The following is a 19,536-nucleotide window of genomic DNA, read 5'->3' as shown; positions in this document are numbered from 1 at the left end:
AAGTAGGCTAATGGGACAGTGAAGCTTTTTTGATTCTTTTGGTTCTATACTCCTGAAGTCCAATCATTTACTATGAGGTTAAAGTAGAGATTCTCGGCTTTTATTTTAACGTACTGATTTCACCATTTAGAAAATACAACATTAGTAAGTGGGACAATTAGTAAAGGGAAAATGATCTTGACAGGTGTCTCTGGTTAGTCAGGTGTGTTCCATCACATCATTTGTGCAGGCATAAGACAGCTGTCAATGTCTAGTATTGATTCTAGGCTTTGTGTTTGCCTTTGGGGTCTGCTATTGATGTCTGTTAACATGAGGACAAAAGAGGCATCAATAGAAGTCAAGGAAGCCATTAGCCATTACCACATACAGTATAAAAACATACAATATACATCATAAAATAACAACAAACAAGCAACAGAAACAGTGAGCAGATACAGGCTATAAAAGTTAACCTAAGCACATTTGCATGTATGATTCAAAGTCTCTGTAACACACAGTTTAAAATCAGAGAGTGGAATGAACATGCTAAGTTTCAACTTTTTCTGAAGTACATTCCAAGTTGAAGGAGCATTGTAACAGAATGCAGTTTTACCAAATTCAGATCTGACATCTGATATTTATTCTGGAAAGTGCACTGGGAAGTGCAAACCACTAGTTACAGTTTGGTAAAATGACCTGTACCCTGCAGAGGTCTGGAAAAAGGTCTTGTGGACAGACGAGATTAATATTATCATGTACCAGAGTGATTGAAGAGGAAAAAATGTTTTTTGGGGGGGAAGCACATTTAAACAAACAACCATTCTACAGGCGATTGTATGTTTAATTTCCTGATGATATGATTTTAAGCAAAAAGACAAGACAACTGAAGATGGCTGTAGTACAGTCCTGGCGGATCATCACCATTGTGACAGTGACTTTACTTGATGATAATAATAGTGGATGTGTCTATATATGCTATATATTATGGATCCAGGACTCCCTGAAAGGTGACACATTTTAGGAGAGGACAATAAGAGTGATTCATGCATGTATGTCCGTTTTGGGATTTGATTGACAGGTGATCTCCAGTCAGAGTTTGACGTCGCCCTCTCAGGAGCAGGAGGACCTCCTCAGGGTTCCCACACCTTCTGAAACGTCAAATTCAAGCACTTTTCAAGGACTTTCAAGACTCAATGCCCTCAAATTCAAGGACCCAACTAGGGAGGCAGATCTCAGACTAGTTTGAGACAGATCTAGATGAGAATTTATATAATAGGAACTATCCGCTCACAGACAACAATTAAAAAGAGAGGCTTTTGAATGTAGAGGCTTGAACACTAGATGGTCTCTTGCCTTCTCTACCACAGCACAGCAAAACAATATATTGTGAAATATGTGTAAAGTTACTGTGCAATGTGACTTATCTACTATAATTACGTAAAACGAATTATTTTTTTTGAGAGAGAGGGGAATTCAAGCACTTTCAATGACCCATGTCTATTTTGAACTTTTAAGGCCTTGATTTATTTTTCTGAAATTCACAAACTTTCAAGGATTTCAAGGAACCGTGGGAACCCTGCCTCCTGTGTCAGTGTCTGGCTGTCCCAGGCTGCTCTGCTGCTGCCTTCCTGCCCAACCAGCCCGCCAGACTGGCCCGTGTCCACCACAACCACAGCACACACGACAAGGTCCTCTCTGTGATTGACATCAGCATGAAAAAGACCAGATACAAGTCAGAAATCCAGGGTAAAGCTTTATTCAAGTAACAGGCAGTAGTGAACTACTGTAGTTTATTCATGTCTTCATTACAGTTTTAACAGATAATAACACACATTTAAAAAAAAAATGAACAAGATGAGACTGTTGCAAAGGATGTTTTTATGTACCAGTCCTCATCACCCATTCCTTGGCCTTCCTGAGGACATGGCCTCATCCTTGTTTGAATCTGCCCTTATTGTACACCTTAACTGTCCCTCCTAAGACCTCTTCATCCCCTGTACCCCCCTGTACAGTATCTCGGGATAGTTTCCGTGTGGTCACTGCGTCTCGGGACCTCTCTCTAAGAGTGCTGACCTGGAGACCTGACAGAGACAAAGGACCGACCCTGGAAAGTCGATACCACTTACTGGGAGGCTCTCACACCGTGTCCAGGTACAGGGAGGCATTTCCATCCATCTAAGATACAAATAGTACACCCCCCAGGCCCTTTGATGCTCCATAGCATCAACAAGACAGTCATTCCATTAAAACTGCTTATGAACCCACCCTGAGTGTTGAGCAAAACGTATGTTAAATGCGTCACTGATGCTCATGATTGGGTCTCATTGTGTTGAAATCTCTCTCTCTCTCCACCCCATGGTTGTTTTGTTTCTGACAGAGGGTTCACTAATGTAGCCTGTGACTCCTCAAGTATCGTGGCCAAAGACATATTACTGAACGGGCCTACCGGGCCCAGGGGCCCAAGAGCTCAAGGGGGCCTTTGCAATTCTTGTCGCAGGAACGCCGGTAGAATTTCGGGCCCTATGAAAGAATATAGTATTGGGCCCCACCAAAAATAGACCTTATGATAGCATTAGAAGCTCTTACACACTGTTTATCCCTTTTAAACCTAAACATCCGCCCGCGGTTAATTATAGCACCCAAGTGTTGCCAATTGTTTTTGGTTGAGAGCGGTGTATTTTGTTAATGTGCTGTTGACTTCAATTGAGTGTGACCTGCCTGCACTGTAAATCCTGTGTTGTTGAAATACAGGTGAATTTATTTCGAGTTATTGTGCTGTTGGCTTTGAGTGTTTCTGCGTAAAATCCTGTTGAGATGCAGGTGAATGTTGGCTATGTCTTATGCTGTTGGCATTGTGTTTATGTGCGAGGTAGAAATGTTGTGTGTGTGCGCTGGTGAGGGGGGGGGGCCTTTCTACACGTTTTCATGATCCGTCTATGATCGTGGCCTCCGTGGAAGCAATGGATGGGAAGGATGTCCTGAAGGCCTACTCTATCAACTCCTGAGCAACACTGCCCCCTATTAGGAGAAGACAGTAGTACCGCAGTTCGCACTTGCCACAGAAGTGTCTGTAATAATAGCCAGTGGCGTGCAGTCAGGTGAGGCAGGGTAGGCAGTGCCTCACCCAGGCATTTAAGAAAGAAAAAGAATATCAGCCTTTTTAAAATATTTGTATTTATTTTTCTCATTATTCTTAACTTTAATGTGTTAAAATGTTGTTAAAATTAAATTAAATGATGTAAAATGTGTTGTTTTAAAAATATAATGCATGCCCTGGCACCAGGAGAGTTTGCTCCCAAAGCTAGCTGATTGCTGGCGAGAGGCTGAGGCAGACTGTGCTTGTGCCTCTATGTGCTATGCGAAGTGATAGACCAACAGTTTCGTAGGTTTGCGCATGCGTAGTCTGTTCTCACATTGTCTTCATTGATGGACGTTGAGGCACCGTGCAGGCTGCCTCTGACAGCATGATTGACAGTTTGCATTTGGCTTACCGTAGCGGCATCCTCTGCTGTTCGCGCTGCGGTTCTAAATTTCCCCAGCAGTAGCTCCATATCAATCGTGGGAATTATGTCGAACTTTTACATTTGATGGCAGAAAAGGATGAGAAATTAGCCACACATTTGCCTACGCATGTTACATATGCTTAAGATAATGTAGGCTATTGCGTGCCGGTTCAAATGCTGTAAATCCTGTGTTGTTGATGCAGGTGAATTTATAATGTCATTGAGCTGTTTTGCGTGCTGCTGTAAATCCTGTTGAGATGCAGGTGAATGTAGGCAATGCCATACAGGCTGTTGCGCTACGCTATGTGTAGTTATGAGATAACAATACATTTGACATTTTTGACCAGCTATTTGATAGTATAGTATATATGGGCTATGTGATTGACTTTATAGTATAGTATATTAGCCTTCATTACATTACAGTCATTTAGCCGACGCTTTTATTCAAAGCGACTTACAATAATTGCATTTAACGTAGGAGTGTACTGCTTTTTTAAGGCAAAATGAAGAATAGTAGTAGGCCTACTTCTTGAAGAAGTGAGTTTTGAGCCTGCGTTAAAAGATATAAGGGTTATTGATTGCCTTTATAGTATGCGCTATGCCATTTGAAGTCTGGCTGCTGCGTTAATCGCATGACTTTTTTTAATAGCTCACTGCCTACCCAGCCAATTACCCACATTTTGCCTTTATAACTCTCTGTTTACGCAAATGACATTGTAATCAAGTGCCACAGATGACTGTTTTGTGCTATGTGAAATGCTGTATGTGAAAATATGAGAGGGAAAAGGATTCGCTTTTGTTAAAAGATTGCACCGACATACAAATATATATTAAAAAAAAATTTGCACTGTTTTATTAGGAGCTGAGGTAGTATTGATTAGAATTTTACAGGTTCAATTTAACCAAAGGCTTTAAGGCATGTTACAAACACATGATGAGACATACTAGACAGTGACAAACCAAACTGACAGTTGTCCAATTTAAACTGAACAAACAGTATTCCTCGGGGACTGCGTTTTTACACTGAGGTCTGAGAGGTACTGGAATCCTTATCATACAACATTCTTAGGTCACTGAATGTTGAATATAATACGTGAAAGTAAGAACTAACACAAACAATAAATACAAAATCATAACAAATGTGCAGGAAGGCACAAAAGACGGTTGGTGTCCCTGAATACATACAGTAACAAGTGTCTGCATAGGGTGGCACTGTGACAAAACCAGAGGGGTTGTTATGTGGCAGCTAAGAGTGGCACAACTTGACCGTCCGCCGCCGCGTCTGCCTCCGCTGTCCGCCTCATGTTGTGTAAGAGGAGCCTGATGACGTCTGTCATGGTCGCATACACACTCTTCCCTGCCTCAGAACTTTCCCGCAGCTGATGAAGAGAGAGAAACAGGCTGTTCAGAGCCACTGAAACAAGACCATTCTTTTATCATGAAATGGACAATGGTAAATGGACTGCACTTCTATAGCGCCTTATTCCAAAGCGCCTCTCAATTCACCCATTCACACACCGATGGCGGCAAGCTACCATGCAAGGAGCCGGCCCGCTCATTGGGAGCAATTTGGGGTTCAGTGTCTTGCCCAAGGACACCTCGACACGTGGCCAGCCGGTGATCGAACCGCCGAACCACCGACCTTGAGATCATTAGACGCCGGCTCTACCTCCTGAGCCACCCCGAGGAGAGGAGAGGAGTGGAGTGTGTGTGTGTGTGTGTGTGTGTGTGTGTGTGTGTGTGTGTGTGTGTGCTCCATGTGGTTTTAATTAGCCTTCTTATCATTCAGATGTTTGATTATGCATCTTTGATTGCCCCGCACACACACACACTCACACACACACACACACACACACACACACACACACACTCACACACACACACACACTTGTCTTACCTGAGTGAAAGCCTTGACGGTACGGTCCAGAAAAGCAGCCTCCACCTCCTCTGGTATGGTGAGCATGTGAGCCATGCACTCTAGGACGCACACCAGTGACTCCTTTGGGGCCTGGAAGGAATGAGATCAAGCCAAACGATTAACTGACCAGGGACATGGTGTCTTTGACAGTTGGAGGTGTTTTAGTCCATTGGGAAAGTAGGCTTCATTCCCACACATGCAAGGTGATAAGATTATAGCCTAAGCACAGGTTTGGGTTTGGTGCCAGGGCGAGGAGTTAGAGTTAGTTACTGCTTAGAGTTCTTACCTGATCCAGCGAATTGAGGACAGTCTGAGGGTTGGCGCTGTTTGGGTCAAGGGTCTGGGCAGCCTTAGTGGAGATGACTGGCTCGCTAAGCTGCTCAAGCCACTCCCACATGAGACCCGTGAGGATAAACGGGTCCCGCTCCATACACAGCCTCTCCCACGCCGCTCCCAGATTCAACTCTGCCTGCACACACACACACACACACACGAGAGACAAGGCAAGGCAAGTTTATTTGTATAGCACATTTCATACAACAGGGGCAATTCAAAGTGCTTTACATGCATTCTTTAAAAATACAGCAAGAGGAGCATAGTTATCGAGTTGATGCATTACAACGAGACAACACATTAGAACTTTGCCTGCACTTCACAGAATAGAGATGGAATCCTAATTCGAGAGACCACCAGAGAAACACCAATCCTCACAGCCCCGAGGTTCTGCTCAGGATAGGTATGGAGTTATTCTTGAGTTGTCCTAAGCATGCATAAGGCCCTCCAGAGCTCATAAGGCCAGCCTGTAGAGCACATCTGAGCACTTCATCCTGTTGAAGTTTTTTTTATCTGGACATCTTGAAATACGTGCAGAAGTAGAGGTCAGATACAATATGTTTCGATTATACATTTGGTAGGTTATGCATTCAAAAGCTTGTGGTACGGTATAGACTTCCTCATACCTGCCAGACAGAGACTCTGCATCGGTGCTCCTCCTGCCCGTCCGTGGCGAGGTCCACAGCCAGGGCTTGGGCCACCAACAGCCTCCTAGCCTCCAGAGTCAGCTCTGTCTGGATGGTGATGAAGGGCACCTCTGACTTCTCCTCCTCCCCCTCCCCCTCGTCTCCATGAGCCAGTTTACCGTTGCTGGTTAATTCCGCCCTCTGCTCTGTCTTCCACCTGGACAGCAGTGTGCCGATGCTAAAACTATTCTGTTTTTGACACATGGACCCGCCGCGCCTAATGACTCTCTTCTTTGTCTTCTTGGGAAGCGAGAATTCCTCTTGAGACTTCTTACACCAGAGGGACTCTGCTGGGAGCTGCTTGTCGTCGCCGCCGCCACCGATCTCAGTCGCAAGAGGGGAGGCCTGCTGGTTGCAGGCCACAGGCAAACTGTTCTGGGAGACAGAGGTAATGGGGCGAGACAGCAAGTTGAGGTCAGATCCCAGCCTGCTCAGGTCTGAGTCACTGTAGCTGAGGCTCTTCCTGTGGTAGAACAGAGGCGGCTCGTTGGCGTGCCGCGGTCGGACGGGTGCGCCGGGTAAACGGGGCGGGGCCGCGGGGTCACTAATCGGAAAGCTCATGTGGTCCATGCTCTCGTGGGCCACGGCCCATTCCATCTCCGCTGTGATGTCAGGGACCTCCAGAGTGTCCTCCTCTATGACCTGGCAGTTGTCAGCGATGTCCTGTAGCAGCCTGCAAACCAGCTGGATGATCTTGGGCAGGTGCCTCAGTTGGCGCCTTTCGTCGCCATGCAGCATCTGTCTCTGGCGGGTCAGGTACTGGGACAGGGTGACCGGGTGGGTCCGGGGCTCGGCGCGCGAGAACACACTCCTGAGGGGACTGAGGAACCGGGCGAACTCGCGCACACACAGCAGCTGACCTCTGGTCTGGATGGAGTTGGGTCGCTTGGCGCGCACAAACACGATGGCCTGGTTGGCTGTCATCCTGGTAGTGAAGACCAGGAAACACGCTAACAGTACACCTAGGGGGAGGAAAATGGCGAAACATTTCGAAAGAGGTCCGTCTCATGACAGAAATATGGTCATAAACAGAAATATAGTAATATTGACTGTTATGGACAACTACTGCACTTGTGAAAGCTTTATTACTCCTCAATGATTAATTATATAATATTGTGGTACCTGTTCTTCCTAGACCAGCGTGGCAGTGGACCGCTATCTTCCCCTCCTGCATGGCAAAGGCCATGACCTTCACCATGTCCAGGATGGTGGAGTGGGAGGCCACTCCATAGTCATTCCACCCAAAGTTGTAGAAATATACTGAAATGCAAGGATGATAATGATTAACAGTGCAATTGCCTCTTTTAGGTTAGGTTGCTGAGCTACAACAGTCAAATGTAAGGTGTGTTAGAAAGTAATAACGATTATGAGTATGGTGTTGAGTCTGGTGAATGGCTGTTGGTACTGACTGTCATTCTCAAAGAAGACCTCTGGCCGGTAGGTGAATCCACTCTCTGGCTCCAGGGCGTTCCCACAGCTGGCGTGCTCCCCTAGCCTCTGCAGGTTGATCAGTGTCCTCAGGCCACATCTGTAACGTCAGAGACAGACACGTTCTCAGTGGAGAAGCTGAGTCAGAGACTCCACAGTAATCTGAGGATTACCCATGATGATGTTGTTGTTTATACCTTTTGAATTGGTCAATGATGTGGCATTTTTCAATGATTTCAGTGGAGGGTCTGGCCATGGCAAGTAAGTTGTCAGTGACCCTGAAATGAAAGACCTGTTTGTAACTGACGTGTTTTGGAAATTCTTTTTTTTTTTTTGTATTATTCCATCACCTTCAAGAAATTACCGGGGAACGTAAAATGCAGAACAGAGTTATCTCTAAACCCCTGTTGAACTTTATGATGGATGAACAATCGACAGCAATACGTGAGCTTAGAATTATAAGGTTCTATCTCCGTTTAGGGTAGTTCAGAGATATTGAGCGTCAAAGTTTTTACATTCCATTATGTTTTGTGAGATGGAACCTTTGTATTTTATTAATTACTAACTTAAAAATGCCAACATTTTAAAAATAACACCACACAGGCATTAATAAACACCTAATGGATCAGATTATGTACACATTTGACAAAAATGGAGATAGAACCTTATAATTCTAACTTCACAAATAGCAAAGCAGCCTAGTGTCCAGTAGGATAGAAGTGTACAGTGGAGTAGTGGAGGATGTATGAGACCTACCAGGAGGAGTAGAGGCCTGTGATGGCCTGCTCGTCATCGCTCCAGCGGGAGGGATCCTCATACTTGCACGCCCGACCCCCACATCCCATGGAGCACTGCATGTGCGCGGGGATGACATAGCGCAGAGTCTCCCCCACTACTGTATACTTTGCCCTGGGGGCACTGACTGGGTTGGGAAGGAGGAGGGCGGGGGAGTCATACCAAAGACTTCAAAAATGGAACCAGATGATCTCTCTCTGCTTGGCACTCATCATGAAGGAGATGGATTGGGGGTAAGACCCTGAGACAGACTACAGTCCTGCTCTTGCCCTGTTAGCCCCTTTTTACTTTTGAGGTGACGTTTAGACAATAATTCAGAGGCCGACAGAGGCAAAAAGCATAACGTCAAACTCAGTGATCAGTAACCTTGAGCCTTCAGTGGTTCGACTTAAATTAACTGCAGCACTAAAGGCAACATTAAGATAATAACATTAAGATCATCATGACTGAGGTGTTCATCAGGGACTGTGCCATTTACAAGTATTTAATCTTTAGTCTGTCACTCTCCACCAGATGTAATAGAATTACCTGCTAAAAATAGCAACACTCTCCTTTGAGTTCATACAGGACATGAAGATAAAGAATACATATAATAGGTAACGCCCTCTTCACATACATAACCAAGCAACATCGACATACAAATATATCCGTAACAATAATTAATCAGTTAATTTATCAAATAAATTATACATTTCTCAAAAAAAAAATATATATATAAGATTTCTCACTGTACATAGCTACATTAACTGTACATCATAACATAACTGTATATACCTCTAACTACCACACTTGCCTATCACTATCACTGTCACTATCACTATAACTGTTTTATATAATGTTTTATATAATTATTACACTTATGGTTAGATGCTTAACTGTATTTCATTGTCTGGTACTTGTACTCTGCAATGACAATACAGTCTAATCTAATCTAATCTTATCATAATGATATAGTCATCATACCTATCTCCATGAGGGGGGAGGGAACTCCAATGCTTGTCTGCTTGACCTGTTACTCAGACTGACATCCACTGCCATTGCAGTGCCTTGAGAGACACACACACACACACACACACACACAGAGACACACACACACGCACACACACACACACAGACACACACACGCACACACACACACACACACACACACACACACACACACACAGACAGAGACACGCACACACACAGACATACAGACACACAGAGACACACACACACACACACAGAGACACACACACACACACACACACACACACACACACACACACAGACAGAGACACGCACACACACAGACATACAGACACACAGAGACACACACACACAGAGACACACACACACAGACACACAGAGACACACACAGACACACACAAACTATGGGTAAGTCCAGATAAAACAATACTGTACAATACAAAATACAAAAGCGAGCGGCTTACTCAATCAGAGAACAGTGTCAGACATCTTAGTCAAAGGTGAAAGTTACCAACGACACTATCATCAAAAACAACTTCAGAATCCATTTTAGGAATCATTTCATGACCATCAGTGAGTGATGACGAGCTACCTCACCATTAATGATATGTTATTCTTGATGATCTTGAGAATAAATCACCCTAAAACAGAATAAGAAGTTCAAAGTAACACCAAACTCGCAGCAGTAAACATGTGTTCCCAGCTCATTTTACCTGTGATGACAGAGGTGCGGAGCTAGTGACCATCAGCATTTTCAGACATCAACGTATACCGGCTGCACATTCCCACACCAGACCTGAGAAACACCAGTCTTCTCCTGTTCAGGATTAGTAGACAAGCACCATCATGGCCTGGCTTGACTTCCAACTCAGATAATCCCTGTGAGTTAGGGAGGGGAAACAACACCCTCTACCTTCACGGTTCTCTCCGAGGTGCCATGTAGCTCACCAGAAACGTATTGCTCCTTCAGCTGAACAAAAGCATTACCCAGATCTCCATTGAGAGGATATCAAGAACGTGGAACCATCAGAGGCGTAGGTTGATCTGAAGCACTAGGCGTGGATGTGAGTACTACTCCCTGTTCTTCCCTCCCTAGTGACCACCTAGTCATTATTCTGTAGCTCAGGAGGGGAGAAGTGGGAGGGCTATTCCTGACTCCTCACGGATTAACACGCTAATCTTATTACTACACGAATAGTCAGAGAGGAGGCCCTCTGCCCCAATGCTCACTGGCAGCAGAAATGATCACCTCTACAGGGTTTGAACACCTTTCTGTTTATAAATGCTCTGGGAAGATCAACAGTTGTGTGTATATGTTACGGTACATGTGGGAACACGGTACATGTGGGAAAACTAGGGTTAGGGTTAGGTGCTAGGGTGCTACGGTTAGGGTTAGGGGTAGGGTTAGGGTTAGGATTAGGGTTGGGGTTAGACATGCCAGCATGTACCAAGTCGACGTAGCACCTAACCCTAACCCTAGTTTTCCCACATGTACCGTAACATATATATATATATATATATATATATATATAGAGAGAGAGAGATATAGATATAGATATAGATATCACAGGGTTACACGGGTCCTTGAAATCCTTGAAAGTTTGTGAATTTGAGAAAAAGAAATCAAGGTCTGAAAAGTTTTTGAAAATAGACATGGGAAAGTGCTTGAATTCCCCTCTCTCTCTCTCCTTTTAATTGTTGTCTGTGAGCGGATAGTTCCTATTATATAAATTCTCATCTAGATCTGTCTCAAACTATGCCGTGTTGGGTCTTTGAATTTGAGGGAATTGAGTCTTGAAAGTCCTTGAAAAGTGCTTGAATTTGACGTTTCAGAAGGTGTGGGAACCCTGAGGAGGTCCTCCTGCTCCTGAGAGGGCGACGTCAAACTCTGACTGGCGCGTTCCACAGGGTCGGTGCTATCACCGCAAAGGCACGGTCACCCTTCCTCTTGAGGTTGGTACGTGGGACCCTCAGGCTGAGTTGGGCGTCGGACCTGAGCCTGGGTCTGGGCCTTAAGGTGATAGAAGGTTTTTCCTTCTATCAATGTCCCCGGGCCTGAGCTGGATTACTCTTCCTGCTACGACTGGTGGATTGATGATTCACTAGCTTAGTCAAATGTATTGATTGTAGGTCTCTTTGGAATAAGGCGTCTGCTAAATGCCAAAAATGTCAATGCAAATGATAGGTTGATACTTTGATAGGGTTCAGAGTGAAGCATCCCTTATCTCAAGACAGTGGAGTCACTCAATCATCCTCGAGTCTGGGACAGGACCTGAATGACCTGATTGGCTTACTAACTAACTAACTGTACAGGCCTTTAAAGCTGATTACGGCTACATTTCCTTAGGAAGGAAGTACGTTTAAAACAAACGCCACTGACGCATCTCTGGGTTCAACGTTCAAGAACTCCAAGTTAACCGGTAGTAATTATTCCTTAAGGAAAGAAAGTGTTGACTAGTGTCGCTGTGGGGCTGAGGCGGCCCCTGTCAGTGTGTAGTTTATTGGGGCATTCGGTTTGCTAATGTAAGACATTTTCTGATAGCCTTTTCTATTGTGTGTTGGGGATCACAGCATAATGCTATCTATTCATGAAGCTAATCCACCATCAACAACTAGTCAGTTTTAGTTTTTGCTTTGTTTGTTTTCTGTTTTGTCTGTCCGTTTCATCCCCTTGTACAGCGTCCTTGGGTTTTTGAAAGGCGCTATATAAATTAAAGTTATTATTATTATTATTGAAATACTATCTCAATTCTCTTTCACTATTATTGATTAATTTGTGACATGATTAGATTATTGATGAGGATTGACAATACAGTCTTGTGGACTCCTGTGTGTGTTTCAAACTGGTAAGTGATTGTATTGGTTCATACAATCACTTATTCATGGTGGGGATTTAAGGTTTACTTAACCTTAAATCTGTGGTTTTACCTAATCAGCTCAGTGGTCTGGTGGATCATTTGAAGGAGATAATGCTTTTACTCTCTATGAACAATACCTATTCAAGGTTAGAAACAACACATATTGAAGGTGCTTTTTTTATGTAGCAGTAACATTGCAGGGTTAACATTACAATTCTGAACTAAGTATGACAGATGATATAGCCATTCAGTAAAACCTTAAATTATGAGTTAGCCTTTATTCAAGTGAACTAATCAAATTAGCTTTTATTTGCAGATAATCTACTAATGTAATCTGATTCAGATTACCGTAGGAGGGGCTACCATAGGGGGTGATAACTAGACTACAGGATGCCATCCTCTGCCCGGATGGAGATGGTAGGTGACAAGATTACCCCTGGTGTACATCAGAGAGAGGGAAAGCTGCCTTACTGCTTACCCTGACAGATGTAGTCCTAAATAATGTCCCTTTCTATTTCCTCTCCATTAGGGCTAGTGATCTGATACAGCCCTTTCATAAAGTGTGACATGTTTTTGTTTTGCCCTACGGTAGAAAACTGGGTTTGTCATTCAAACATGTATTTTGTTATTTAAAAATTCTCCGACCAACTAGTATCAACATGTTGCTGATAGTATAGCCTTAACATTGGTGTGACCTGGTAAAAGAGATTTGATAGAGGCAAGTAGCCAACCAGTTTCCCTGCTTTCTCAAACAATCACTTTGGCCGAATCTCAAGTCTTTCCTTGATTCCTTGTGTCCTCTATCCTCACCTCCTTTTAAAACTCATTGGAGAAGCAAAGTATTGGGCCACTCTATCCATTTCTGTTGAAGAGAAATGTTGAGCTGACAGCGCCCTCATCTGGATAAAATCGGTAGTGATAGGCCAAGATGCAGGGGCTGTATGAATGAATGAATGAATGAATGAATGAATGAATGAATGGACTTTATTGTCATTGCTACAGTACAGGTACCAAACAACGAAATTTAGGAGGGGTGGCTCCCCTGGTGTTAGGAAAGGAAAAAAAAAAAAACTTTAAAAAAAAATCACAAGAAGGGAAGGAGCTGGTTTACATAAATAAAGGCTATGTACACTATCCACTGTACTATACTGTACAGATAGACGACTAGGGTTGTCATATTGCACAATAGTATTGTTTCACGTTATTTAAAGTGTCACAGTTTGCAGGCTTGAAATGTACATGTTTGTGCCTCAGCACTACACCTGATTTTTTCAGTCCAGCAGCTGCCATACAATCCGTCCAGACTGTCCAGGGCCCAGAACTTCGGTCTTTGCTGTGTTCAGGGCCTGGACGGCCCTGTGGTAGAAGCTGTTCTTCAGTCTGTTTGTCTTTGCGGCCAGGGTCCTGAACCGCCTTTTCGAGGGCAGCCTGGTAAAGTGTTCGTACCCAGGGTGGGTCGGGTCCCTGGAGATCTTGGAGGCCTTCCTGAGACAGCGTGTGTTGTACAGCTCTTCCAGAGAGGGGAGGGGGGCGCCGGTATACAACAGGTTAAACCAGGTAAACGATAATGAAACGAAACTGAGTTCCCCATACATGATAACCTATTTGTCAAGTTAGATTACACGGCCATCCAGCCAATCACAGCCATTTGACCAAACCGCCAGGCAGGCCAGGGAAGAGTAAAACAGTATGGTGAAGTTACGTGTGTGGCGCATAGGATGTTTGTATGTGGCACCTGCTCGTCTGTGTTGTGCTCTAACTAACAGATACCCGCCCTCAATGTGTTGTTGTTTACCCCTCTGGAAAAGGGTTATGGTTAATAACAAACCCTAAAGTACGTCGGCATAAGGCAGGGCACTTCTCAGAATATCAGGAGGGTTTCACCGTCTGAAGCACTTCGATGGCTGACCAAAACATCTGGTTGGGTCAGTGCTCCTTGTGTGTTTCCAAGTCTTAGGGGTCAAGGGTCAATCCATCACATTTCCATGGCTACTTCTACTTCATTGCATGATGAAGCCAGTCTGGGGGGACAGGTGTGGGGAGGGGTGCCAAGGGGGTGTAGGGCTGTAGGGGTGGGGCATGAGATTGCTGTTGTAGGCCGAAAGGCTGGGCAGAGGGGGGTAGGGGCAGACTGGGTAGGGCAGGGCAATGGGCTGAGAGAGGTCTCGCTCTGGGAGTGGAGAGGGGGATCCATTAGTGTAGGGAGAGGGAGAGGTGGGGAAGTCCTGTGGTCGGCTAGGGTGGGCAGGGGGAACTGAGGCTGATGGTGGTTGAGTTAGACCCGTTAGGACATACTCTGGAAGTTTGTAAATGTTTACTCGGCACAGGTGGGCTAGAAGTCGCTTCCTCTGGTAGTCGTCCATAAAGCTGTCTAGAGTGAGGTCCCCGTCCAGGAACGAGTCTGCCATGTTCTACAGGGACAGTAGAGCAGAGTTAGACTTACACCGTAAGCACACTCAAACAGCAAACAAGGAAGAATATGCCAGGCTTGGTGTGACCACATAGAGGACCAGTCTTATGGGAAGTTTGTGTGTGTGTGTGTGTGTGTGTGTGTGTGTGTGTGTGTGCGTGTGTGTGTGTGTGTGTGTGTGTGTGTCACCTCAGTTTCCTCCTCTATTTTGGCTCCCTCAGATTGTAGCAGAGCCAGGAGTGTGTCCAGAGAACTGTTCCCTGAGCTGTCGTCTGAGGAAGAGAGAAAAAAAAAAGAGAGAAAAAAAAATCACACACACACTGATCATCACAATTAGTATTTGATTTAGAAGGCCTAAGTGCTAACCAGAAATGACCACGTTGTTGTTAGGTGTGACTCTTGGCTACATTTAAATTTTTGGCATTTAGCAGACGCCTTTATCCGAAGCGGTCACCAGTCATAGCAGGAAAAAGTAATCTATGCACGGACCAGGGGTCATTGGCAGTCGTAATGCTAAAAGAAGGTATGCTATACCTCATTAGTAGAAGGTATGCTATACCTCCTTAGAAGCCTCGTGTTTTCATGGCATAATGGTGTGCCAGAGAGTTTCTCATTAATATTACATGGCGGACTCACTGTCCCATTTTCGTGTTGCTAAATTGAGATATGGGTTGTATAATGTAGATCTGTCAACCAGGTGAGATGGCATTTGTGAAAGATTGATTTCTTTCTTGTGTAAAGGCTCAGCAACTTTTGAGAATCTATAATAAGACTATATTATATAATAATTATATAATAGGAGGTGGTGGCACCCTCTCAATGATATTTGGTCTTTTCTTTGATACTAACCTCTGAACTAAATCTGTTATTAAATAAATAAATACAGTAATAGCATGTCATGTTTATTTGCGTCCATCCATGACATTTTATTAAAATATTGTTCACTTATTGTAAATCTTCCACACTATGCACTTTAGGTGCATAATGGTCATTTTGATCTAATGGTAATTTACATTCATGGTACATTCCTTCTCAAAGGAAATATCTTGCAAATTCCCTCAGCCACTGTTTCACCCACATAATAACCCTAGACTATTGTATTTATTTTACAAGCACAACAATGCAAACAAACAATTAGATACATTATGTTTAACATAATGTTGTTGTCTGTCAATCCTTGCATTTTAGAGTGCTGCATGAATTTGAGAAGGGTTATATTTTCCCAGTCCCATCTAGCTGTCAAATCTAAATGTGCAATGTTGATTTATTTCCCCCACTTAGATTTGAGTCCCTTTTTAAAGAACTTACTGAAAGGTAATCAACCCTATGTCAATCGAACATAACATGATATGTTATATGCATACATTTCACTGCAATTTCAATTTCACAAATGGACCCCTGCTGATGCATTATTGGATCTGTGTTAAGCTCAAAGTCAAAACCAACTCTATGTTACATTACAGTTATTATCTAGGTAGGACATAAGCATTTTCAGTTTGGAACAAGGGCACAGTGTACAGACGTTGACTGTTAAGATCGCAACAAAAATAATGTTATAGCCATAACATGTATAACCACATGATGTCCCCAAAGATCACGTGATTTGATGCTGCAGAGAGTGCCATCCATCAGTGACGCCATCTCTGACTGATTGGAGTTCAAAAACAATACATGACTCGCATGAGACATAATAATAATAATAATAATAATAATATTAATAATAATAATAATAACTTCGCAAACGTTGCAGCTCAAAGTATTACTTAATTTCGAAGAAAAACAAATAAGTAGATTGATCCAATCAAAACAAGACAACCGAGTAACAGCCGTTAATGAAGTTTATTTTTGGAAATTCCAATGGTCCAATGGTAAAAGAGAAAATATTGATTGATGGGGCTGAAAAATGTATTTGTACGAAATATAGCCAATTGGGTTAAAAGGGGGCGGGTTCTTTGACGCACCTATATCAAGGACCCCAATTGAAATAAGCCAGTGGCTTTCTTGGGTTTTTATCCTGTTAGTTGACCTTGTATGTAATATGTACTTTCATGTACCTACTTCTGCAAATCTTCTAATAAAGTTTTCAATCAATCAATCAATATATATATATATATATATATATAGTGTGAGCAGCCGTTATATTTGACCTATTTTGGACATTATTCATCGCAAGTGACAAGGCGCCAGTGAACAAGCCAGTGAAACAGGATTGTGTAAATTAGCTCGCTAGCAACAGAAGATTAGAAGCATTATTCACTAACTAAAAAAACGTATTTCTGTCAAACACAGTTATTACTTTGAATCCTCATCAATATGGTAAGTTTTACTAGCTAGCTAAGGAGTACATTGTGGTTTTCAAAGTAGGTTAGCTAGCTAGCCGGCTAAGTCCAGTTTAGCTAGCTACTAGTGAACCATTGTCTTAACGAAGTAAATCGTTCTGTGGCAAATTAACGACATTGAATGCGAGATTGTGGTGTCTCAAAATCGATCTGGTTTTTTCTCCGTCTAGCGTGAATGCATCTCCATCCACGTCGGCCAGGCCGGAGTGCAGATCGGGAACGCCTGCTGGGAGCTGTACTGCCTGGAGCATGGGATCCAGCCCGACGGACAGATGCCGAGTGACAAAACCATCGGCGGGGGGGACGACTCCTTCAACACCTTCTTCAGCGAGACAGGCGCCGGAAAACACGTCCCTCGGACTGTGTTTGTGGATCTGGAACCAACTGTCGTTGGTATGGTTGAACAATTATGCACTTATTCTCAGAATAGTGAATCTGAATCTGACAGAATCTGCAAAAAAATAATAATCGGTGAACTTTTTATTTCTAGTTCATGTGCATTGCAACCTAATGTTAATTAGTTACAGGTGATTTTTAGCTAGCGATAACAATGCTAAACTAATGCTTAGCCAGCTAATGAGACCTGGTATGTGATGTACCAATGTAATCTTAATGCGCGAGCACGCTGTGATGTGTCTGCAGACGAGGTCCGCACGGGAACGTACCGGCAGCTTTTCCACCCGGAGCAGCTGATCACCGGTAAGGAGGATGCCGCTAACAACTACGCCCGAGGCCACTACACCATCGGTAAAGAGATCGTGGACCTGGTGCAGGACAGAGTTCGCAAGCTGGTTAGTGTTGTCGTGGTTTATTAACAATTGATTGTGGTATTGCGCTTTAAACCTGTTAAAGGCCTGATTCACAAACCCCTCTGCCCTGTGATTTGACTGTCCCCAGTCGGACCAGTGCACCGGGCTGCAGGGCTTCCTCATCTTCCACAGCTTTGGCGGCGGAACTGGCTCAGGCTTTGCCTCTCTGCTCATGGAGAGGCTGTCGGTTGACTATGGCAAAAAATCTAAGCTGGAGTTTGCCATTTACCCTGCTCCTCTGGTATTGCAGTGCTTTGGGATCACCATTTCAGTAGATTATTTGATGAATTGCAGTCATTTATAATTAATTTATATTTCCTGAAATTAATATATCATGTAAGTAAACATTTTTGGGGGAGTATCTCTCTAAAAGTTATTTTCTCTACTCCTTTTGTATGTGTTCAGATCTCCACAGCAGTGGTGGAGCCCTACAACTCTATCCTGACCACCCACACTACACTGGAGCACTCTGACTGCGCTTTCATGGTCGACAATGAAGCCATCTACGACATCTGCCGCCGCAACCTGGACATTGAGCGACCGACCTACACCAACCTCAACCGCCTTATCAGCCAGATCGTCTCCTCCATCACTGCCTCACTGCGCTTCGATGGAGCGCTCAATGTGGACCTCACCGAGTTCCAGACCAACCTGGTGCCTTACCCCCGCATCCACTTCCCGCTGGTCACCTACGCGCCTGTAATCTCAGCTGAGAAGGCCTACCATGAGCAGCTCTCTGTGGCAGAGATCACCAACGCCTGCTTTGAGCCCGCCAACCAGATGGTGAAGTGTGACCCGCGCCATGGGAAGTACATGGCCTGTTGCATGCTGTACCGTGGGGATGTAGTTCCCAAGGATGTCAACGCCGCCATTGCTACCATCAAGACCAAACGCACCATTCAGTTTGTGGACTGGTGTCCTACAGGCTTCAAGGTAAACACCCATTTGAAGCTCATGATTACTGCACACTGATTTTTATTCTCCCAAAACGTGTTTTGTGTGCAAATTAATCATGATGCCCACTTGAATTAAAACAAATCATTTTGGTATATTTATTTACTGCAGTTGATCTGTCTTTTAACCATCACCTGAATTATTTTGTCACGTATGATTGTTGGTTTCTCAACTGCTTTCTTGTGCCCTTCCTGCAGGTGGGCATCAACTACCAGCCACCCACTGTGGTGCCAGGGGGAGACCTGGCCAAGGTGCAGAGGGCGGTGTGCATGCTTAGCAACACCACGGCCATTGCTGAAGCTTGGGCACGCCTTGATCACAAGTTTGACCTGATGTACGCCAAGCGTGCTTTTGTCCACTGGTATGTGGGCGAGGGCATGGAGGAGGGAGAGTTCTCAGAGGCCAGAGAGGATCTGGCAGCCCTGGAGAAGGACTATGAGGAGGTCGGAGTCGACTCTGTGGAGGGAGAAGCTGAGGAAGGGGACGAGTGACCCCACTCATTCAACACATTTTGCCATTAAGTTAATTATTAATAGGAGGTGGTGGCACCCTCTC

The 19,536-nt window shown here is 44.2% G+C and overlaps 3 protein-coding genes across 3 annotated transcripts in view; 2 read left to right on the top strand and 1 right to left on the bottom strand.

Annotated features, from left to right (window-relative positions):
• fbxw12 (F-box and WD repeat domain containing 12) overlaps window positions 1-2,984 on the top strand; it is a gene marked incomplete at both ends in the record, with an annotated part of 33,477 nt that extends 30,493 nt beyond the window's left edge. Inside the window, 4 exons of the mRNA XM_080534256.1 lie at window positions 1,588-1,725; window positions 1,992-2,130; window positions 2,357-2,393; window positions 2,922-2,984. Of these exons, the coding sequence (XP_080390382.1) occupies window positions 1,588-1,725; window positions 1,992-2,130; window positions 2,357-2,393; window positions 2,922-2,984 (377 nt within the window). The remainder of the gene's footprint in view (window positions 1-1,587; window positions 1,726-1,991; window positions 2,131-2,356; window positions 2,394-2,921) is intronic.
• Window positions 2,985-4,717: 1,733 nt separating this feature from the next.
• On the bottom strand, window positions 4,718-11,995 carry LOC308160338 (protein tyrosine phosphatase domain-containing protein 1-like; the record flags this gene model as incomplete). Its single annotated transcript, XM_080534255.1, has 9 exons — window positions 4,718-4,861; window positions 5,380-5,490; window positions 5,687-5,869; window positions 6,360-7,381; window positions 7,542-7,679; window positions 7,829-7,947; window positions 8,045-8,125; window positions 8,604-8,769; window positions 11,992-11,995. The coding sequence occupies 9 exons, from the start codon at window positions 11,993-11,995 to the stop codon at window positions 4,718-4,720; spliced, it is 1,968 nt and encodes a 655-aa protein (XP_080390381.1).
• A 5,480-nt stretch (window positions 11,996-17,475) lies between these two features.
• Window positions 17,476-19,472, top strand: LOC308160137 (tubulin alpha chain, testis-specific-like; the record flags this gene model as incomplete). The annotated part of the gene is made up of 5 exons (XM_080534016.1): window positions 17,476-17,611; window positions 17,861-18,009; window positions 18,116-18,268; window positions 18,433-18,960; window positions 19,179-19,472. Exons 1-5 carry the CDS (start codon window positions 17,491-17,493, stop codon window positions 19,470-19,472), a joined length of 1,245 nt encoding a protein of 414 aa, XP_080390142.1. The 5' UTR covers window positions 17,476-17,490.
• Between the last annotated feature and the right edge of the window lie 64 nt (window positions 19,473-19,536).

The sequence above is a fragment of the Nansenia antarctica genome, assembly GCF_963989245.1.
Source record: "Nansenia antarctica genome assembly, chromosome: 6".
In the NCBI taxonomy this organism is placed as follows: Eukaryota; Metazoa; Chordata; class Actinopteri; order Argentiniformes; family Microstomatidae; genus Nansenia; species Nansenia antarctica.
Note: the sequence above shows the minus strand (reverse complement) of the source record. Positions and strands in the feature narration are given on the sequence as shown.